We start from the raw sequence: 24,571 nt of genomic DNA, 5'->3' as shown, positions 1-24,571 counted from the left end.
AGCACATAAGACCATGGAGAGTCTCCAGGAGCCCAAGATGGTCTCTATGGGATTCCTAGACTCCCAAAGCTTCTTGTCTCACTCACCACTCACCCAGACCATTACCCAGACTATCAACTAAATTAAGTTACTTACTTACTTCATCCGTGAACGGTTTGTGGCCAGCTAATAAAATAAGGCACATTATCTCAAACTAAAACCATATGCCTCACCTGTAGAACATCCCTAAAAACCCACCATCTGTTTACAAGAGGGGAGGTTACCTGAAAAAACATTGGGACACTATTAACAAGTAAAGGCAGAATAGATGCCAGAGAGCAGCTAAATGTATGCAAAAGCAGAAGATCTGGACTTCAGTTTTTATTAAGATGTGATAGTGCCTTCAAGAAATAATGAGGATATGACAGCTTACAACTTGTCCTCAAGAATATGATTCTTGTACCAAAAAATATATGACTAAAGTCATACTGACAGTAGCCCAAACAAGCAGCAAATACACTCTGATATAGGATAAAATTAAATAAAGGTGCTTGGGCTATGTCCTAACACTCAGACTTTTTGCCTATGAGGACTATGATTTAGCGCAATCTTTTGGACCCAGGATATTTTATCCCAAGAAAGTTCTGAACTTATGAAAACCACTCTAGCGTGTATACTTCTTGGTGCATGTATGCATGCTTGGTCTCTCAGTAGTGTCCAAGTCTTTTGCGACCCCATGAACTGTAGCCTGTCAGGCTCCTCTCTCCATGGAATTCTCCAGGCAAGAGTACTGGAGTGGGTTGCCATTTCCTCCACCAGGGAATCTTCCTAACCCAGGGATCAAACCCGTGTCTCTTGGGTCTCTGGGGTTGGCAGTTAGATTCCTTACCACTAGCACCATCTGAGAAGCCCATACTTCTTGATGTTGCTACTGCTGCTGCTAAGTCGCTTCAATCATGTCCGACTCTGTGCGACCCCATAGACAGCAGCCCACCAGGCTCCTCCGTCCCTGGGATTCTCCAGGCAAGAACACTGGAGTGGGTTACCATTTCCTTCTCCATACTTCTTGATAGTGACTGCTTATATGGTGGGAACCAAGATGGCTGCATTCATGCGTAGGCTAAGTGATTGCAGACAGTGGAGTGATGGTCATTGTGGGCAAGCTCACGGAAGGTGGGAAGCAAATGCAGGCTTTGAGAAAATTACGAATTACTGTGTGTCAAGCATATTCAGGATCTGACAGTAAGTACCAAGTCCAAAATATTAAATAGATGCAAGAAATAAGCCTAATGCAATGTAATGTCTTCCAATGCAGTCCTGAGAACTAGTCCCAAGTTCCTAAAGAAGATGAATATAAAAAACCTCAAAGAAAAATCTCTACCATTGTTTTTTAATGTTGAGCTTTTGTTACTTTATTTTTAATTGAGGGATAATTGCATTACAATATTATGTTGGTTTCTGCCATACATCAACATTAATCAGCCATAGATATACATATGTCCCCTCCATCTTGAGCCTCCCTCCCACCTCCCACCCTATCCCACTCTTCTAGTTTGTTACAGAGCCCTGGTTTGAGTTCCTTGAGTCATACAGCATATTTTTACCAACTTTCTATTTTATATATGGTAGTGCTGTGTTGTGCTGTGTGTGCTCAGTGGTGTCCAACTCTTTGCACCCCATGGACTGTAGCTGACCAGGCTCCTTTGTCCATGGAATTTTTCAGGCAAGAATACTGGAGTGGGTTGCCATTTCCTTCTCCAGGTGATCTTCCCAGACAAGGGATCGAACCCATGTCTCCTACATTTCCTGCATTGGCCAGCAGATTCTTTACCAATGAGCCACTGGGAAGGCCAAAATGTAGTTACATATAGTTAATATAGTATGTTTTATATTATGTGACTTTTAATGAAATAAATTTTTTTTAAAAAATGGGTTGCTAGGTCTTATCCACCTTTTAATGGATAAAACTACAGAGGGCTTGAAATCACTGGAGACTGTTTTGGAGCTTGGGTGCCACAATCTTCAAAGCAAAACTGGAGTATCTTTTTATTACGCTATTGCTTATTACGTACTTCTACCTGTAAACTTCTGGGAACATGACATATAAACTTCAGGAAAGGTAGCTGTGTGCTAAAACCATATTACTGCAGAAATTGCATCATATATTGTAAAAGGGGAAGAAACTGTGTCAATAAAGAATCTTTGAGCCTTAAGAAAACCCTTATGATTGGTGGCAATTTACAGGCAAAAAAATCAAAACCCTAAATCAATGTTTCTCCAAGTTATACAATAACTAAAAGGTGCTACAGGCAAAATTCAAATTTGTCTGACTTTAAAACTCAAACATTTTCATTTTTAACAGAAGTTATTTGGTTTGCTTACTCCTTGGAAGGAAAGTTATGACCAACCTAGATAGCATATTCAAAAGCAGAGACATTACTCTGCCAACAAAGTTTCGTCTAGTCAAGGCTATGGTTTTTCCTGTGGTCATGTATGGATGTGAGAGTTGGACTGTGAAGAAGGCTGAGCACTGAAGAATTGATGCTTTTGAACTGTGGTGTTGGAGAAGACTCTTGAGAGTCCCTTGGACCGCAAGGAGATCCAACCAGTCCATTCTGAAGGAGATCAGCCCTGGGATTTCTTTGGAAGGAATGATGCTAAAGCTGAAACTCCAGTACTTTGGCCACCTCATGCGAAGAGTTGACTCATTGGAAAAGACTCTGATGCTGGGAGGGATTGGGGACAGGAGGAGAAGGGGACGACAGAGGATGAGATGGCTGGATGGCATCACTGACTCAATGGATGTGAGTCTGAGTGAACTCCGGGAGTTGGTGATGGACAGGGAGGCCTGGCATGCTGTGATTCATGGGGTCGCAAAGAGTCGGACACGACTGAGCGACTGATATGATCTGATCTGATCTGATTTGGTTTGCTTTGGGAAAGTACTGTAAATTTTCCTAACAGAGATTGTGACTTTATGAATTACATTTTATGTAAGCTAATGATAATGTTAATTTTTATACTCCGAAAATACATTCATTGATAGCTAGATGTTCATGTTGGAGCCAGAGGTTAAAAGGTAAAAGATCCACTCCACAGATAATAATATAAAATGAATTATAATGTGACATTAGATTTTAAGAAAGTTTAGTAAAAGAAATTCTGCAGTCTACTTCAGATATTTAGTTAACTTTTTATTCTTTTCTGAAACAAAAGCCTTCATATTAAACTATAAGATCTTCTTACATAATCACCTTTCTTTTAAAATCCCAAACATTTGCATTTTGGAAAGCTTTGTGCCTAGATTTTCCAGATATTATTGTACCCCTGCAAAATCATCTTGAAGTAGAAATTCCATTCTCAAGGTTGGCACCCTGACAGTCACAGCTGTCACCATCTGTTGCTTTTCTCCATTTCTAGCTACTAAAGCAGCAAGGAGAATGCTGGAACACACTTTGGAAATGATAGAGGTCAAGCTTAGGCAACGTCTATGTGAAATTTCAACACTGGGCCACTCAGTACATCTGTTTGTTTTGGATCATTTAGACCCAACATTAGAATGATGGGAAGTCTTACAGGAACTGATTTAATTATCATACTAATTGGACATTGGATATTTAGTAATGTTTTTGTTTTAACTCCAGAAGTAATGTATTTTCATAGTGTTTCAAAATATTTAGAAATATAGAGAAGGAAAAAAGAGGAAGTAAAAATAATCCTTAGCAGATAACAGTGTTGTCTTGATATATGTATCTATCTATATGATCTTTTCAATATATATGGATATATATCTTTTTTATCAAATATGCAATCAAGATTGAGGGCAGAAAGAGAAGGGGACGACAGAGGATGAGATAGATAGATGGCATCACTGACTCAATGGATGTGAGTCTGAGTGAACTCCAGGAGTTGGTGATGGACAGGGAAGCCTGGCGTGCTGTGATTCATGGGGTCACAAAGAGTTGGACACGACTGAGCGACTGAACTGAACTGAAGATTTTGTCAAATTTTTTTGCTTAGTTTATATTGCATAAACTATGAAATTCCATCGTATATCTTCATATTATTAACTATACAGCATTATTTTTGTTGTTGTTGTTGTTCAGTCACTCAGTTATGTCTGACTCTTCGCAACTCCATGGACTGCAGCACGCCAGGCTTCCCTGTCATTCATTATCTCCCAGAGCTTACTCAACCTCTTGTCCATTGGGTTGATTATGCCATCCAATCATCTCATCCTCTGTTGTCCCCTTCTCTTCCTGCCCTCAATCTTTCCCAGCATCCGGGCCTGCTAAAAATTCCATTGTGTAATAGATTTCACAGTTTTTATGTATTGATGTATATCCCCAATACATTCAGTAAGTTAAGACAAAAGGAGAGATAAATGTTGAGTATATCAAATATAGTACTTGTTTCCATTGCAACTGCCTCCTTAATAATCTTGAGAGAATTTTCAGAGTTTATCTTAAGGGAAACTGCTTTCTTTATGAACTCTATATGTAATTGTAATATAGGATCGATTTTTTTCCACTTGGCCAAATTATGTGTTACATAGACCTTAAATCTTAAGCAAGGGAAATATTTAAAGCAGTCAATGAAGTTAGCAGGACAAAAAAAAAAGGATCTCCTGTTAAGAGCATATTAAAAAATATTCTGTTTCAGGAGTTTTCATTGAGGAAGATGGAAAGTGCTGAGTCTCATTGTGTTGAAACCTAAAAACTCTTTTCGTCAGTCCAAAATTTTCAGTAATGTAAAAACAAATAGAATCTGCAGATGAACAAAGAGATTTATATTTTCTTTTGAGCAAATATTTACTTGTCAGGTCTCTCTCTAAGAATTGCCCTTTGGTTTTCCAGTTGTTAAGAACTGTGCTCTTGCACTCTCTGGGAGTGACTTAGTCCTTTTTTCTTTCTTTCTTTGTTTCTCTCTAATTATAAATGCCTATATATCATGCTTATTTGTGTGTTTGTTTTGTTTGTTTTACTGTACAATGCTTTATTTAAAATCTAACTGCTGATAGATAATTCAACTGGGCTTTCTGGGCATCTGGCCTTGCCAGTGAATAATGAGATTGGCCCCATTTAGCAAATGAGTTAGTTCTTTGACCATGATCCCTGTAACTCAGACGGTAGAAGCAATTTGTTCCTTTCTCTTGTTTTAAGAAAACATAAGAGTTAAAAGTCTCTGGAAGGTTGTCTCCTTGAGCAACATTATGAAGCTTACTCATTGGTAACTCTTATCTTTAACAACTGAGCACAGCACAGCTGCTGCTTCATTCTGTGGGTGACCACATGGCCACCAGGGAATCAGTGGTCATTGTCCCCTGCCCTTTGATCCATTCCCCCCTCCCCACAAACCACATGTTTTCATGAACCAGGACTGAAATGAAAAATCCCACTTTTTTTTTAGATTTTTTTTTTAATGTGGACCATTTCCAAAGTTTTTATTGAATTTGTTACAATATTGCTTCTGTTGCTTATGTTCTGGTTTTTTGGCCAAGAGGCATGTGTAATCCTAGCTCCCCAACCAAGGATTGAACCCCCCCAACACACATACCTCACACTGGAAGGCACTAGACCACTAGACCGCTAGGAAAGTGTCGTAAATCCCACTTTTAACATCAAAATGCAAAGGAAAAAAATCTTTCTCTGTTACTCCTCTACTCTTCACATTCTCAGTACTCTGATTATGATATTTCTGGCCACCAAAACCGAGAAGAGGGCAGGTTTTCCACACCAAGCAATTCTGCAACACCAGCTGGGTGTCCTCCAGTTTAATTCAATTCAGACACTCTGTACTTGGAGAGAGCATCAGATCCCACAGGCTAAGGGCTTAGTCCTATAAAAGTTCAGGTGCCAATCACAAATCCAGGTTGTTACCTGTGTTTTGATCAACTGTCTGTGAATTTTCCTTTGAACCCTTTATTGGGTCTGATCAGTTTGCTGGAGTGGCTCATAGAGCTCCGTATGACATTTTACTTAGCAGATTACCAGTTTATTATAAAAAGATATAACTTGCGAAAAGGCAACTGGAAAGATACAAAGGGCAAGGTATGTGGGAAGAAATGCAGAGCTTCCCTGCCCTCTCTGGGTGCACTGTTCTCCAAGCACCAATCTCTCTGAACACTTTTCTTTGGGGTTTCTATAGAGACTTACGTAAGCATGACTGACTAATTCATTGGTCATGGGTAATTGATTGAACCTCCTAGCCTCTCTCCCTACCCCAGAGGTTTGGGAATTGGACTGAAAGTTCTATCCTTCTCTCCCTGAGGTTATTTCTTCTGGAACCTGCCTTTATCTTTGGAGGGATGGGTGGTCTAAAAGTAACCTCACTAATGTAAACCCAGGTGTGGTTTATATGAATAACAAAATATACACATTTCACATTTATAACTTGAGTTAGTTCAGGAACTAGAGACAAAACTAAATAGTGTAACAAAAGACGTTTCTGCTGCTCTTATATAGGGAACTGTAAGGGTGCCAGGAACTGTGGATGAAGACCAAATTACTTTTTCTTATTATAAATCACAATGTCACATCACCTTAGCCATTTATCATTGCACTTTCATCTTGTGCTTTATACATTTTTCCAGATTTTCTTTTTGAAGAGTGAAAGTACAACCCAGCCAGTATTCATATCCCAAGTTGTTCTTTCCTTACCTATCTGCTGTATTTGGACCATATGAATCCAGAAAAATAAACCAAGAGGAAATCATCAGCTTTACATCTTTCAATTTAGCCTGTGTTTTCATATAATTTAGTCATTTAACTGAAACAGTAAGTTAGCAACAGAAACTTCAATGAAATAAGAAGAAAAAGACCCACTTTTGAGGGCTAGGACAGATGTTCACAGTTCCTAAGACTGCAGGAAAGACGTGTTTGTGAGATTTGTCTGCCCTTTTTTTTCTGGAAATGGCAGTCATACGATACAAATTCCAAGAGAGCTGGAGAGAACACTGAGATATACATCAAGATAATCATGGCTAAGAGTCTTAATCCCAGATTTCCTGGATTGCATTTATGAATGTCATTCAATTATTTTGAATATCTTGGGGTTCTGTATGTTTGTGTGTCTGTAGTTCAAAAAGGCCTCTGATTTTCTCATGCTTTCATTATTGACCTAGGGAAGCTGCACGGTTTAAGAATTTGTCTATTTTTCCTGCCTGAAAGCATGGCAACTAGAATTAAGTCTTTAACCAGAACAAGTTATTATAACATGTTGGTTTATTGTGCTTTAACCCATCAAGTTGCTTAGAGCTGGTCTGTATTTTAAATAGAAAGTATTGAGCAACAAATGGCAAAATTTGTATGAAATGGGCCTCTGTGCAAATTCTTTGAATTTAGACTTTTAGAAATCAGTGGTCTTTGTTTTATGGGCAAATAAATGTTTCAAAATTTCTTCATGTATGACAGGTGATGGTATCATCTTTGTACTTAACTGTAATTTTTAAAATTATAAGATCAAATTAATTAAATCAAATCTATAATAAGCTGGATTATGAAAAACAGCCAGTTACAGAAAGCGATATATTTCTCATAACTATTATAGTATAGTTAAGTCATGGAGACAAGAGAAGAGTAGGCAGTATCTGGAAGGAAATGAGAATAAGCAGGGGTAACTGGATCCTCAGACATGCAAAAGGTTTGAATGAACACCTAATGCTTGCTCCTTGAAATATTCATTCATTCAAAAAAATCACTGAGTGCCTCCTATGTCCTAGGCAGGAAAGTAGGCTCTGGAAATGCAAGAGTTGACAAGGTAAACAGTATCATTACAGCTGTGTAGCTCGCATTCTGATATGAGAAAAACAATAAAAACCAGTGAGCAATTGAACATATTTCAGATGGTGATAAATGCAGTGAATAAAACAAAATGAAGTTATGTGGCAGGGACAGAGTGGTGGGACTAGACTGGACTGGACGTTTAGGGGTTCTAGTGTATATCCAGAAATACTTAGGGATTGGATCAAAGTATAGCTCCCAAATGGAAGCTGCATGTTAGAAGCATAACTTTGGAGTCAGCAGAATGGGGTTGGAATCCCAAATTAGGTACTTACTAATTGTATTTCCTTTGGTGACTAAACATCTCTGTATTTCACTTTCCTCATCTGTAAAAAATCGATACTAACAATACCCATCTTATGGAATTCATGTGGGAATTGAATGAGATAAAACATTCAAAGCACTTTGCATCATGTCTGACACATAGTAAGATGCTTCATTCACCTAGAGCCAGACATCATGGAGTGTGAAGTCAAGCGGGCCTTAGGAAGCATCAGTACAAACAAAGCTAGTATAAGTGATGGAATTCCAGCTAAGCTATTTCAAATCCTAAAAGATGATGCTGTTAAGGTGCTGCACTCAATATGCCAGCAAATATGGAAAACTCAGCAGTGGACACAAGATCGGAAAAGGTATTTGGGATTTCATTCCAATCCCAAAGAAGGGCAATGCCAAAGAATGTTCAAACTACCACACAATTCTACTCATTTCACATGCTAGCAGAGTAATGCTCAAAATTCTCCAAGTGAGGCTTGAACAGTACGTGTGAACCAAGAACTTCCAGATGTTCAAGCTGGATTTAGAAAGGGCAGAGGAACCAGAGATCAATTGCCAACATCTGTTGGATCATAGAAAAAGCAAGAGAATTCCAGAAAAAACACCTACTTCTGTTTCATTGACTACACCAAAGCCTTGACTGTGTGGATTACAAGAAACTGTGGAAAATTCTTGGAGAGATGGGAAGAACAGACCACTTTACCAATCTCCTGCAAAACCTGTATGCAGGTCAAGAAGCAACAGTTAATACTGGACATGGAACAACAGACTGGTTCCAAATTGGGGAAAGAAGTATGTCAAGACTGTATATTGTCACCCTGCTTATTTAACTGTTATGTAGAATACATCATGCGAGATGCCAGGGTGGATGAAGCATAAATTGGAATCAAGATTGCCAGGAGAAATACCAGTACTCTCAGATATACAGATGACACAACCCTTATGGCAGAAAGCGAAGAGGAACTAGAGCCTCTTGATGAAGGTGAAAGAGAAGAGTGAAAAAGCTGGCTTAAAACTCAACATTCAAAGATCATGGCATCTGGTCCCATTACTTCATGGCAAGTGGATGGGGAAACAATAGAAACAGTGAAACACTTTATTTTCTTGGTCTCCAAAATCACTGCAGATGGTGACTGCAGCCATGAAATTAAAAGACGCTTGCTCCTTGGAAGAAAAGCATTGACAAATCTAGACAGCATATTAAAAAGCAGAGACGTTACTTTGCCAATAACAGTCCGTCTAGTCAATGCTATGGTTTTTTCAGTAGTCATGTATGGATGTGAGAGTTGGGCCATAAAGAAGGCTGAGCACTGAAGAATCGATGCTTTTAACTGTGGTGTTAGAGAAGATTCTTGAGAGTGCCTTGGACCGGAAGGAGATCAAACCAGTCAATCCTAAAGGAAATCAACCCTGCATAGTCATTGGAGAGACTGATGCTGAGGCTGAAACCCCAATACTTTGGCCACCTGATGTGAAAATCTGACTCCTTAGAAACGACCCTGATGCTGGGAAACATTGAAGGCAGGAGGAGGAGGGAATGACAGAGGATGAGATGGTTGGATGGCATCACCGACTCAATGGACATGAGTTTGAGCAAGTCGGAGATGGTGAAGGACAGGGAAGTCTGGCATTCTGCAGTCCATGGGGTTGCCAAGAGTCAGACATGACTGAGTGACTGAGCAGCAACAACACAGCAAATTGTTAGCACTGGGCTTCTCAGGTGGTGCTAGTGGTAAAGACCCACCTGCCAGTGAAGGAGACATGAGACATAAGTGATCGCAAGTTCAGTCCCTTGATTGGGAAGATACCCTGGAGGAGGGCATGGCAAACCACTCCAGTATTCTTGCCTGGAGAATCCCAAGGACAGAGGAGCCTCTCAGGCTACAGTCCATAGGGTCACAGTTAGACATGACTGAAGTGACTTAACATATATACATTATTAGCATTATATAAAACAGTGGAGAAATACAGTTTTCTAGTCAGTACCAAGAACACTTGTATTGCTCCTGAGCCCTTGGTTGGCTTATATCATTTAAATACTGTGAATCATATTTCCCTCTTTCTCTTGACAGCTGGAAAGCTGAGGGCCAAATTTGTGGTCCACCTCTAGCAAATAGAACTTTATTGAGTGCCTTATTTATTTTGTGAACTAACCTCATTCTTGGCTGGATGTTTACTTTTTCTCACTCGTTTTCTAATCCAATTTCCTCATTTCCTTAGTTTTTATTCAATTTTATTTTGTGTTATTTGTGTTTTTGTAAGCTGCCATAAATCTTTTGTGTAATATATTCTCTCTAAACAAATAGTCACTACAAGGAAATAGCCAATCAGTATGGACCAGTTGAGTCTGAATGTTACATGTTCTCCCTTACAGGCAGAATTTGTTTAACCCTTCGGCTTGAAAATATAAGGAAATATAATTTATGTTAAAAATTATAATATGCATAATGGTCTGTTTGGCTCACTGCTCAGCAGGCCCTTAGCCTCAGCCCAATCCAATATCATGGGCCAATATTCATTCTTATCATGAGTGGCTTGAGCCAGTAGGAACACAATGCTTTTACTTTTTATTTTTTTAACTTTTCATTTTATACTAGAATGTAGTTGGTTAACAATGTTGTGTTTATTTTAAAGATGTCCAACAAAGTGATTCAGTTATATATATACATGTATCTATTCTTTTTCACATTCTTTCCCCATTTAGGTTGTTACATAATACTGAGCAGAGTTCCCTGGGCTATCCTTGTTGGTTATCCATTTTTAATATAGCATGACATGTGTACATGTCAATCGCAAACTCCCTGATTCTCCCTTCCTCCCTTAGAAGGAGATGTCCTATGTTTACATGACTGTTCTGCCACTGACCGCCATTGAGATCTTGGGCAAGTCAATGAACATTTCTGAGTCTCTGATTTTTCATTTTAATGGCAATTTTAATATGTGACCTGGCTACCTTCTTCTGCTTTTTTCCAGGACCAGTGAATGTATTGTGTAAAGCATAACACATTGTCATCGTGTCTGCTGTTGCAATCATGGTAATGATAGTGATGGGATGATGATAATCAGTAGGTTGTCAGTTTTGTTGCTGATCTACTCTGATCTTGGGGTAAAATCCCAGTACTGTAATGGGCTTCTTGCCTTGCTATACAAACCTAGAAGGTATCCCTCACACAGTAGTTGAAGCCAACAGCATCACCCAAAGCTGTGCATCACACAGCCCACCCAGCCACATGTGGTTACCCTACCTTAACTTCCATTGCTAATTACCTAAGTTCTTGACATTATCTTCCTTCCCCGAGTGTCTGCTTTGTTCAGTCAACTGGTACTTCAGTTCCTCTGAGCCTGGAAACCTGTCATTTTACTAGGTTTGTCTTTCAACTCCAGTCTCTCAGCCAGCCCACACCTCTCTCCTGCTGGTAGCTTTTCATGTTGCCGTGGGCCATGTCTTATGAAACTCCCACCTTCTATTCTTATCTGCAGAAAGCCTAACCATCTTTTCTGTCAGCCAGAATGTGCTAACACCTGCTCCACATTCACCTCTCATCACCTGCTCCCAGATGCAGTGACTTCTTTTTGCCTAGAATTTTCTGAAGAAAATAATGTATTAATTGCCTTCAGGATCTTAACATTTGCTGTATTATCAGTAGTTTCTGTTATAGAAAAGATTTTTTTAAAGGTGTTATTAATCCAAATGCAGAATGATTTATTGACAAATTAATAATTTATTAATAACCTCATAATTTATTCCCAATTTATTAGGGAAGAACAGGTAATAAGGACTCCATACATATAAACACATACTCTAGGTAACTGAAAGTTACCTTTATAATTATTAAGGATGTGAATTTTTAAAATTTATATTATGCATTTCTCTATTTTTAATGGGTATATGGTGCTTTTAATTACTTTTTAAAAAACTAGGTCATACTCTACAATTTGTTTTTCTTAACAGTAGCAGGTCACAGATATACCTCAAAGCCTTTAGATATAAATTTGACTAATTAGAATAAATATTCTAGCTAGAAGAAAAATTCTAAATAATTCTAAAGTTTGAAAGTTGCATCTACCATATTTTCTTAAACTATGCCTCAGATTCAGTGTACAACCAGTTGTTCTTTATATGTTTTGTATTTGCTGCAGCAAAATTGCTGCAATAAATGTCTTTAATATACACTCTTAGAGAAAAAAGAATATATAATATGTATGTGTGTATATAATATATTTATTATAATATGTATATAATACATGTGTTCTTATATATATAGTATATATTTAAATATATTTTGTTCATTTATATATATGTGTGAGATTTTCAAAAGAGAGATTGTTACAAGAGTATTTTAGTTAATATATTATCAAATTATTATTTTCTGAATAATTGTAGCAATTTACCCTCTGACTAGTAATGTATCTTGACTGATTCAAAATCTCTCTGGTAGCAGTTGGTTGCTGAATTTTTTTAATTTTTGCTGACCAGTAGGGGAAAGAATTGCACCTCATGGTTGCTTTGCTTACATTAGCATTTCCATGACAGTGTAAAATATTGAGCATCTCTCATGTGTATTGATTATTTGGATTGCCTCTCATGCAATTGCTTATTTGTAACTTGTGTATCAAGTTAATTATCTTTTTCTTAACAATTTGTAGAAGCTCTGTTTATTGGAATATAATCCCTTTGTCTGCCATATGGGTTGCACAGATTTCCTTCTAGACTCTCATTTCTCTTTTTTATGATGTTTTTTGCTGTACAAATTTTTAATTGTTTTGCATTCAAACATTTATGTTGGCCTTCTTTAAAAAATAACTTTCTTGTGGCTTTTTCTTTTCCACTTAAGAATATATCATGGTCATTTTTACAAGGCAGGTTTAATTTGTTAATTTACCTTTCCCTAGTTTCTTTGTATGGAATAACCTTATGCATGCATAGTTCTGTCTAAATGAGAAATCATTTCATTTTTTATTGTAATCATTCTTATTTAGGATTTTTGTGTCTTCCTTCTCCTCTCCTCCTTCTTTTCACCCACTTCGTCTCCTGTTGAACCTTCTTTTTCTCCTGGTCATTCATTCTAAGAACTTAGTGGGTATCCTCTTATTAATTTTTTATACTCATAGAATTCACACACACATACATATGCATGCACATACACGGTCAACACATATATGTACATGTAGACATATACCTATGTTGAAATTTTTGTCATTTTATGTTCCACAAAAATGGTATAATGTTATAAATATTTCTTTGCTCTTTTTTCCCTTCTTTCCCACTGATAATTCATGAAAAACTTTTCTACTCCATGGTCATACTACTTCATGATGTGGTTATACCATAATTTATTCAGTCCTTCCTCTAGTCATAGTAATTCACATTGTTTCCACCTTTGTTTTTGGCCCTATGAATAATGTTATAAAAAGATCTTTGTACATATGCTTCTACACCCTAGCCCTTTTATTTCTACAGACTAGATTCCCAAAAGTGATATTGCCAGGCTGAAGTAATGTACAGCAAGATTTGTTTCCCAAAAGACAATAGTAATTTGCATTTCTACCCATAAGTACACAAGTACCATCTTTCATCCTTATCAACAACAGTGTTACCAGTCTTAATTCTTGTGACTGACAGGTATAAATTTATATCTCATTATTACTTCTGGTTTCTTAAAGAAGCTATCAAGTATAACTTGCCCTTTCTGGATGACTCCAGATCCTTTGACTTCCTTTATTACATGGTGTGGTATGGTAGCTTTGTGAGTTTCCTGATTCCTCTTTGAATGTCTTGGAGTCACTGCCTGTGCCTGCTTCTAGGGGTCACGCCTCCACCCCACCTACTGGGTTGTCTCTGATATGTTTGAAAAGTTTGATTTAAAACCAAAAGACGGTATTTGCCTGTAATATTTAAACATCAGTCAATAAACTCTCAGTGAAGACCCAAAGAATACCATTTATGAATTTAGTTTGATACTTCATAATCATTCAATTCTTAAGAAAAATTTATTTTCCAAAAAGTTAGTTAATGAGGGTCAGTTAAAAAGCTTGGATTCCATGATTTTAAATTGCTGGACACCATTGTCAGTCTGCTTAGAGTATTAATAAACTCAGAACCTGCTTATCACCTAGCAAGAAAAATGTGTAACCTCAGGTCACCAGCTTAGAGAAGGATGATCACCTCCATCATGACATACTGACAGCTTCTTTAATGACAAATTCTGTTTGTCACTCACTCTTCCTGCATCCTGCCACTGCATCACTGAAATTTATAGACTCTGGTCTTTATATGTTCTGAATGTTCCTGTCTGGGAACATTTATTTTCTTTCCTATCATGTCCCTGGGATAGTCTCATGGTAAAATTGTAGCCTAGATAAATGACCTCCCCCGCCCGCCCCCCACCATGGAAGATAGCAAAGATGGCTCACAAAAGGAGAGAGAAGGCATGCTGGGAGTCACGGTCCTATACACCCAGCAGTCTCCCATGGAATGGAGTCTTTGTCAAAAGATTCCAAACATTTTGGTTCCATAGGTTCATGCATAGTTAGAAAATCCTTAAGCTGTCCTAAAGACTTTTCTTTTTTTCATCGATCATTTCAATTCTTTTTGCTTTGATTTTGGAGTCAATAAAACTGACTTCTGTTCAAGACTAGACCTCTCATCCAGCTTAACTACAGGATGCGATTACTCCAAAGAAAATGGTTTTAAGAATTCTAGTTCCCAAGAAATTTATTTAAAAAAAAAAAACACAACAAAAAGGATTCTGGCTCCTATGCAATCAGCAATCACTTCCCTTTGTAAATGAAATCACTAGACACCCAGCTGTCCCAGGCTTCTTGATTGGCATGCATTCGCTCATGGTTCCATCACACTTAGCAAGAGGGAGTAAAATCTCAAAACTCCACAAGTTGGCAGCCTAACCCAGTGAAGTCTGAGTTGTTTCAACCACTTGATCTTTAAATTTACACAAGTACTAGTAGAGGAAGTAGTCTTACACACTACCTACCTGTCTAACACACTTATTTCACAGATAGGCCAGAAATATGAGATGTCTTGCTGGAGACTTAAAGCTCATCAAGGACTAAAGCATCTTGAACCAGATCATCTGAATCTCAATTTCTCTCATGAAAAATTATGACATTAATGTCTGTTCTGTTTCCTTCACAAGGATTTTGGTGATGAGCAAATGAATCAATACGTATGAAAACACTTTGAAATAATTGTGTTATGCACAAATGTCAGATATCAAAAATTGTCTTATTTTTATTCTTTATTGATTTATTTTTTGGCCACATCATGTGGCATGTGGGATCTTCATTTCTTGACCAGGGATCAAACTCGCATCTCCTGCAGTGAAAGCAGAGTCTTAACCACTGGATTGCCAGGAAGATTCCCACAAAATTGTTTTAAAGTTGAGTGCTGAATTCCTTGTAGTAGGAATTTCTGGATGGATTATAATAGCCACCATTTATTGAGATGCTATCTATGAATGGGCCCTCTACCAAACTTGAGATTTTTATTGTCACACCTCTAGGGTTCCCCAGGTTGTGCTAGCAGTAAAGAATCTGCCTACCAACGTAGGACAAGCAAGAGACACGGGTTCAGTCCCTAGGTTGGGAAGATCCCCTGGAATAGCAGTATACTTGCCTGGAAAATTCCAAGGGCAGAGGAGCCTGGCAGGCTACAGTTCATTGGGCTACAAAGAATTGGACACGAATGAAACCCTCTTCCCCCCGACACACACACATTGTCATACCGCTTCCCTTGCCCAAAAGGAATGGGATAGTTGATTTGTTAACATCAGGCTGTTTCTGCCATCATTTTTTCTGAAAGATATTTAAGATGGGCAATATATCATGGAGAAAAGAGTCAAATTCAGGCAGATCTTTTCCAGTGTCTATGCACTGAACCCACCTGTCTCCATGAAGCCTATTTTATGTGCCACTATATGACCTACAGAAATAAGAGTAAATATTTTACAAACACAAAATAAAAATATTTATGTCTGAACATAGTTTTACTTATACCCACATTTTAAATAATCTTAAAGAAATAAATCTAACTTAAAAAAATTAAATATCACTCCAGTCAATTCTGTTTATGGTCCTTATGAAACAGCTATATAAATTCAAATTTTTAAAAATCAGATTATTCAACTTATATCCATTGTTTTTCGTTCAGAAAGATGAAGTCTGTGTTTTCAAAAATAAGTGCAAAAGTGCCACTCTGAAAGCTCTGTTGTTACCTCTCTGAACTCTTTCAGGCTTCTCTACTGACCACTATTATTGTCTTTATGAAAATGAAGCCAAGGTGGTGATAGAAGGTGATAAAATAATCCCTCCTCCAAAATATATACAGTAGCATCTATCACAATCTACACTTCCACCAGTAGAAAAAAAAATTCTTTAATGCACTGAATTCCCAGGATATCTGGGGTAAATAAAGTCTTGATATTTTAGCATTATGTAGGTAACTGAGATATTCCCCATATACATTTTCTAGATAGCACCACCAAATAATTTATTTATGCAGCACACTTTATTGATCCTGACTTGATGATGTATACTGCTGTACATGTGGGGCTGTGGAATCCTAGCCTTGACCTCGAGGAACAAATGAGGCTTCAAATACATAATCTCGTCCACAAGAGAGTGACCTAGGCTTGGAATATTCTTTTGTTGTTCTTCAGTCACTCACTCATGTCTGACTCTTTGTGACCCCATGGACTGCAGCATGGTTAGGCTAAAATGGGCCTTCGGTTGGGGAGGTCTGAGGAATCAGAATAGGAAGTACAGGTGTGGACACCTAAGAGGAGTGATGGTGATTTCTTGTAGGGGTGGCTCTGAAAACAAGTAGCCTTCTTTTCCTTTAGACTGAGTTTGTTACTGTTGACTTTTTAAGCAAACATCCCTTAGCCACCGGGGTCATGTGCTCCAAGTCTGTGAACTGAAGTCAGCCTACAGAGGAGTCTGTTGGTTCCAGGGTTTTGATGGAAACCCCAGGGCAGAGCTTTCAAGCAGGATCTGCTGCTCAGTCTGCACCGAGTCCTGCAGATGGCAGGTCCCTCATCCTTAACACCTTGGGTTTGCTGCTTGCCTTCTAAAATCTTTTGGGTTTGTAACATTGATTTTAGATTTCCAGATCCACTGAACCTCTGTATCCCAAGTGTTTGTTGTATTTTTAATCTGTTCCAAAATTTGTTCACGTCCTTTACCTGTTTTTTTCCAGCATCAAATCTGTGAGTGCATCCTGCTTTACATATCCTCTGCTCAGTTAATGCAATAAAACTGTGAAAACCTTGCTGGAAATGTCACTGTGAATCTTTGCAAAGCCTAAAGGCTGCTGAATGCCATAAGCATGTAGTCTGAAGCTGCAATAATTAAATCCTTCTTTAACAGGTGCTAGTAACACACTGTGTGTATTGGACATGATGGTTGTCAGGATGGCTTAAGGACAGTGGACTTTTCTAGAAGCCTCTCATGCTTCTAATATTCTAGTGACAGGAGGTTGTACTATAAGTGTACTATGTTCACAGTGATGGCAGTATCTGTTATCCCTGTCTTTGAGAGAATAGAGTATGAAGACCAGAATTAAAGTTTTTTGTTGTTTCTATTGAGCTGCTAGTTGACTAAGGATATGTAGAAAACTCAACGTTGTGATCATGATGAATCTAGAGAATATAGGGTAACAATAAAGGAACAACCATGTATTGGGCTCCCACTATTTGTAAGGCCATGGTAGAGGCTTTTCATCCCTCTCAGTTCAGTTCAGTCACTCAGTTGTGTCTGACTGTTTGTGACCCCATGAATCACAGCACACCAGGCCTCCCTGTCCATTACCAACTCCCGGAGTTCACTGAGACTCACGTCCATCGAGTCAGTGATGCCATCCAGCCATCTCATCCTCTGTCGTCCCCTTCTCCTCCTGCCCCCAATCCCTCCCAGCATCAGAGTCTTTTCCAATGAGTCAACTCTTTGCATGAGGTGGCCAAAGTACTGGAGTTTCAGCTTTAGCATCATTCCTTTCAAAAAACACCCAGGGCTGATCTTCAGAATGGACTGGTTGGATCTCCTTGCAGTCCAAGGGACTCTCAAGAGTCTTCTCCAACACCACAGTTCAAAAGCATCAATTCTTCGGTGCTCAGCCTTCTTCACAGTCCAACTCTCACATCCATACAGGACCACAGGAAAAACCATAGCCTTGACTAGATGGACCTTCATTGGCAAAGTAATGTCTCTGCTTTTGAATATGCTATCTAGGTTGGTCATAACTTTCCTTCCAAGGAGTAAGCATCTTTTAATCTCATGGCTGCAGTCACCATCTGCAGTGATTTTTGAGCCCAAAAAATAAAGTCTGACACTGTTTCATCCCTCTAGTTCTTCCTAATTCTGTGTCATATTATTAATCTTATTTTACAGATAATGGCATCAAGGCTCACAGAAGTTGTCACACAGAACGTATCTCGTTTGACTTTTAAAGATAGTGTTCTTTCCACCATGTGGCTCTGGGTTTCCTCTCATCTGGGGCTTTGGGAAAGGTCTTATCAGGATTGGAGATGACTGGTAACTATCTTCCTTAGGCTTTAGCAAGAGAATTATTTGTGCAAGGAAAATCAAGGGCTTTCTAATAGATAGTAGGTTCCCTTAGTGCTAGGAAGCTCTGAAATTCATGACCTGGATCTGTGAAAAATTCCATCTCTAATTCTCCCACAGCATTCTCTTCGGTCCAGAAGAGAATGCCTGACTCCTTGGGAAGTTCCATGTTGCTGTATTAGCTGCCTACGGGTGCTGCAATAAATCGCCAAAAACAGTGGCTTAGAACAACACTCTTGTATTATCATATAATTCTGGAGGTCAGAAGTCTAAAATCAGTCTTACTGGGGTAAAGTCAAGGAGTCTACAGGGCTGGTTCCTTCTAGAGGAAGCTCTAGGGGAGAAATAGTTCCTTGCCTTTTCCAGCTTGACTGATGACCTTCTTCTAGCAATGGTATCTTTCTGACCCAGCCATCCATCATCTCATCTCCTGCACTTTCCTGCCTGTCTCTTATAGAGCTCTTGTAATTACACTGATCTCATCTGGAAAATCCAGAATAATTTCCCATCTCAAAATATTCAACTTAATCATATCTGCAAATAACCTTTTGCTCTGTAAAGTCACATTCATAGGATGAAGATGTTGGCATCACCAGAGGTCCATTATTCAGCATACCACAGCCGCTATTCCTGGTGATTGCTCCACTGGTAATGATATCCCACTTTGGACAGCTCAGGACTGCCCCAGCATCTCGCAAGACACAGAATTCAGAGTTGCCCTTGTGCATACCTACTCAAGGCAAGAATGTGAGTGGCGAAGCCAATTTGGGCTTCTTGCTGTCAAACAGGACTTGCAATTTGGCAACCTCAATCTGGATGAAGCTCATAGATAAATTTTGAATATGCATTTTTTTCTTAAGTTGGGTGTTCTTTACAAAAACTGGCATTTTGAGTGTTTAAAAATTGGGAGATCTGGCATCACAGTGCCATGTTTTCAAATGGCTGTGTAATGGCTTACACTTTTCCACTTTAGACAGAGTATGTCTCTCCCATTTATCTTAGTCCCTGTCACTGTCTGATGATGAATTACACTGGCCTTTTCACTCATTTATTTTAACCACTTGGACTGTGCAGTTTGAGTATCTGAATGTACAATAACGATTCTCAAACCACAGCATTAACATACATATCAGAGAACTTCTGTTCAGTAATTTAAGGCAGGGAAGTAACTTTATTTGTACTAGAACACTTTGTGTTAATTCCTGGGTATCCATGCAAGGTAGAGAATGATCCTTGTCCTACAACACCATCCTGACATTTGCAGATTGGTTGGATCCTCCCTTTGGATGTTTATTTTTTCAGCCTAACATGCAGCCTTTGATCCACCAACACCTGGGCCAAGCATTCCTAATCATCAGTTTAATATTTCCATTTCATTGGAGGCAAAATTTTCTACCTGTTACTGGGAAAAGTGACCCTTGCTTTCTTCTTCCTAATACTGTTTCATAAGTATATCAGTTTCTTAAAATTTAGAATCTACTTTATTCCACAAAAAGACTGTCATTCTCTTTATGTCCACAGTCTCAGAGAGTGGCTGGTGTATAATGAGTTATTTAGAAATATTTACTGAATGAATTAATAAATGATGATAATGAGTGACATTGATAATGATAGCTAACATTTATGTGAACTTAGTTATGAATGAATGTTTATATCTTTAATGAGTTTAAATCTTTAATATCTTTAATGAGCATCTTTAAATGAGTTAGCAATTGCAGTCCTGATAGAGACAAGTTCACTGTGAGTGCATGCCCTCCCACAGGCCCTGGAAAAGCTACCTTATTTATCATATGATGCTCTGTTCCTGGCTACAGATGATGGGACCACAGAAAGATTTCTAAGCCAAGGATTCCCTATCCTTAACCTGACCAGGAACCTATGACATGGCCAATTGCAAAGAGCATTCCCAAGAAATCAACCTAGCCCTCTAGGGTGTTTTTAAGAACTCAAATCAAGAGAAACAGTCTCTCTACAGTTGGCAGCAGATGCTGGAGCAAATGGATCATGCTGGGATTAGGGACAGACTCCCAGTCAGGCTACATGCAAGATGATTAGGCAGAAATAATGCAGCCACTGAGAGATGGAGGAGAATCTCAGTGCCTGCTTTTCTAGCTCCCAGTTAACATTTTACTGAGGCTTAGCTATTTTGGGAGGGCTCTGAAATTACCTGTTGTACCCTTACAACTTTGCTTCATCTGTCTTTAACCCAGAGAGACTATCATTAAAATACTTGCCCAGAATGTTGCCTTAATCTGGGATCCTAGCATGACAGCAGAATTTAATGAAGGAGGGATTGTCGAATAGCAGTGTGGCCAAAGTGAAGATCAAAGGAAACCAAGAATTCTGACAGCTTCAGGTGCTACAAACTCCCAGCGAGCAGAACTGGGACTCAACAGTTTTTAGTGTTGAATGTTTTTCAATATGTGAATGTGCCTGAATCCTTCCATTCTAAATGGGAAAAAAAGTAATAAAAACACCTGGAGATACTTCACGCTATTATAAAGCAAAAAGAAATGATAGCAATCGGTTCATTAGATTCATTGGACTGAAAAGGATGTCAAATAAAAAGAAACTGTTAATATTTAATTGGGCATTTTAGGAATTAGCTTGCTAAATTTGTAAAGATTGCCTTCTTGGTTTTTTAAATATGCTTCCTGGAATAACTACCTTCAAAGTGGGTATAATCTTTATGCAATAGCCTTGGCATTAAATTTTTATGAATTAAAAACCATGCTAGGGGATTAAAGTAGAATAATAGATGTAACATTACATGAGAGTAGGACACTCATAAATCATTTATGACTTCCTTGCTCATCAGGACTTGACTTTTTGAATCTTAATTGAAAACTGGCATGGATTTATTGTTGAAAAAAAGTAAATTGGTAATTCTGATAGCAGACAACTTTCATTAGGGAGTTAATTAATTTTAGGAGGCTGAGAGCCTGGTTTTTTAAACATACACAGTCGTGTTGAGTCGTGGGACTTTATTTAATTATAGTCATCTTCTGGTCAGTGCACATTTTTTATCTTTTATTTTCATTCTGATCAATGCTAGTAAGATACAGCATAAGCTATTGTGAGCTATAATTGTATAGAAAAACAAAAAAATAGTGTTAGGCCCCAAGTAATCTTAGATGTGCACATGTGCTCAGTTGTGTCCAACTCTTTGTGACCCCATGGACTGTAGCCCACCAGCTCCCCCTTTCATAGAGTTTTCTAGGCAAGACTACTGGAGTGGGTTCCATGTCATGCCCCAGGGAATCTTCCCAACCCAGGGATTGAACCCATGTCTCTTGCATCTCCTACACTGGCAGGCAGATTCTTTACCACTAGTGCCACCTGGGAAGCCCAGGCCCTAAGTAGGGCACAGGTCAATTGGTAGACAAAAAGACATCTTCTGTAGCAATCTTAACACTAGACCAGTCCTCATGCCATCATATTTCTATCTTCCTTTTATGTTTACTTACTCATCAATTGCTGTGATAAAGTTGAACATTTTTTAGATCCCAAATGAGATACTATTATAAAAGATCAATTAATTGATTTTTTAGAAAGAAAAGATCAATTAATTTCTCTTTTAATTAATTGATTAATTAAAATAATTTTATTAAGAAATAATACAATCCTTTGATAAATAAAGCAACAGATAGACTGGCTGGTATACTTTATTGTTCTGAAGTTAATTATGTAATTTCTTTAGTTTTTACCCTTTGAATTCCCTAACCATCTTAGTTCCCTTCTTTAATACAAATGATTATTCTACTAGTTATTGCACACTGAACAATGCTAGTTGTAATACTGTTGTAACACTAGTTGTAATACTGTAATAATGTAATCTGTGAAAAAGGCATCACTCTCTTCATTTTACAGATGAAGAAACTGAGGCTCATGTATGTCACCAAAACGTAACTTTCCCAGGGCTGTGAAGTTCTGAAAAAGACTGCTTTTTTAGTAAGCCCTGGAGAGTTTTCAAGCACTTATAAATTTTTGCACGCTGCTTCACCTCTCCCATGGGGACTATGGACAATCGCCCTACTTTCTCCATCACTAATCATGAACTTTGTCATGCTGACTGGATTGGTGTGGGAAAGAAAGGTCTGATCATGAGCAATCCTGATTTATTTGCCTTGTGCCCCCACTCTCTGGCCAGATGTCATTCTGTTTAAAATTCTTCCCTAAAAGAGCATGACAGTCTGAGGATCACCCTATTCTGAATTTAAGTTTACAGCCTGGTTTTGAAATCCAAATTTTATTCCTTAAGAACTAGATTTGGAAGGCAGTAGCCAATTAAAGCCACCTGTTTATGGGCATAGTGATGTGTTTGGAGGAGTTCTTGTACAATGAGAGATTGATGGCCCTTCAACAGGATCATAACTCCTGTAGGCAGAGGACCATAATTTGCTTACCCAACCCCAGACTAAACAAAGGTCTCTGTGTGACCTAAAGGGGTTCAGTGTAACCCAGAACATAGCCCAGACTGAGATCAATCCCAGTCATTCCACAAGGCCTTGGGAGATCTGCATGGATGCCATTGGAATTCAATCTCCGCAAGGATATTTGGAGCAGAGCAGCCCAGCCTTATGGTTTTATAGATTTCACAGCCTGACTGATGACCTCTATAAAAGCTTATCCTATTTTCCATTTGCCAGGCAGTTTCTCAAGCTCAACTTTAAAGACACTATATGAAAATATTTGAGAATTTCAAAATTAAATACTTATCAATTCCAGGAATGGGAAAGACTGACCACATGTGAAAATAATTTTACAGAAACCCATGGCAAGGAAATGGTTTAACGGTAATGTTAACAAATGCCCTCAGAGACTCTGCTGTGAGATCTCTTTCAGTCTTTCTTTCTAGCTGGCATTTTCTCCTCATGTGGATATCTCACCTTTCATTTCCTACTAGGCCAAGAGGAGCTTCTTGTATGGAACTTTCTTAGTTTGCTGTAGTCTTGTCCTAAATCCTACCACATCAGAGCTTCATTTATTTGATGAATATTTATAAAGCATTTTTATGTGCCAAGATGAATACACTGACCCCCCTGTCTTGTCCCCCTGAAAGTAGGAAATAAATCTCTCCTGTGAAAGGTACCCGTCTTCACCAGGAGATAGAAATACATTCTTATCACCAGACAGATAGACAGTTCAAGGTCCAGAAGGCTGTGTTAATGAACTTCACCTAGATTCTTCATTAATGAGTACCCAAGCCTAAGTTTCTTTATCTTGTCAGTTCTTGACAAATGTATTATTCCTTTGTCTTAAATGTATAAAAGCTGCCTGCTTTGGCCATTTCTCTGTGTCTCATATTTTTACATATGAAATTAAAGTGTGATTTTTCTCCTATTAATCTGCCTTATGGCAATTTAATCTCTAGACTAGCCAGAAGAACCTAGAGGGGTAGAGGAATCATTTTTCCCAACAAGATTCTAATACAGAAAGGAAAGCAATCATGAGAGGTGAAGAGATTAAGACTGAATCAAGAGAAAGGGGCTAGTGCAGCATTTCTGAGAAGCCAGCGCTCTCGGCAGAGGGTTTGTTCCTCTGTAGAAGAAAGAACCGGAAAAGGCAATGGCAACCCACTCCAGTACTATTGCCTGGAAAATCCCATGGACGGAGAAGCCTGGTAGGCTGCAGTCGATGGGGTCTCGAAGGTTGGACATGACTGAGCGACTTCACTTTCACTTTTCACTTTCAAGCATTGGAGAAGGAAATGGCAACCCACTCCAGTGTTCTTGCCTGGAGAACCTGGTGGGCTGCCGTCTGTGGGGTCACACAGAGTTGGACGCAACTGAAGCAACTTAACAGCATCAGCAGAAGAAAGAACATGATTTTGATTAGAACCACTATAAAAGACCAAGGAGAGCCCACAATGGACGATAGGGCACCAGTGTGGTAGGATAGTGGGATTCTGGGCGAGTTCTTCTGATTTAATATCACTGATGAGAAGAGAACTTTTG

The 24,571-nt window shown here is 38.6% G+C and overlaps 1 protein-coding gene across 3 annotated transcripts in view; it reads left to right on the top strand.

The window, feature by feature from the left end:
* PTPRR (protein tyrosine phosphatase, receptor type R) overlaps window positions 1-24,571 on the top strand; it is a 274,286-nt gene that overhangs the window by 29,262 nt on the left and 220,453 nt on the right. The window contains exon 2 of one of the 3 annotated variants that reach the window (XM_027542558.1): window positions 11,010-11,071. The exons of the other annotated variants lie outside the window; for them this stretch is intronic. Within the exon in view, the coding sequence (XP_027398359.1) occupies window positions 11,069-11,071 (3 nt within the window). The 5' untranslated portion in view covers window positions 11,010-11,068. The remainder of the gene's footprint in view (window positions 1-11,009; window positions 11,072-24,571) is intronic. 3 annotated transcript variants of the gene reach the window in all.

This window comes from Bos indicus x Bos taurus, chromosome 5 (assembly GCF_003369695.1).
Source record: "Bos indicus x Bos taurus breed Angus x Brahman F1 hybrid chromosome 5, Bos_hybrid_MaternalHap_v2.0, whole genome shotgun sequence".
NCBI lineage: Eukaryota > Metazoa > Chordata > Mammalia > Artiodactyla > Bovidae > Bos > Bos indicus x Bos taurus.
This window is presented reverse-complemented; position numbering and strand designations above follow the sequence as displayed.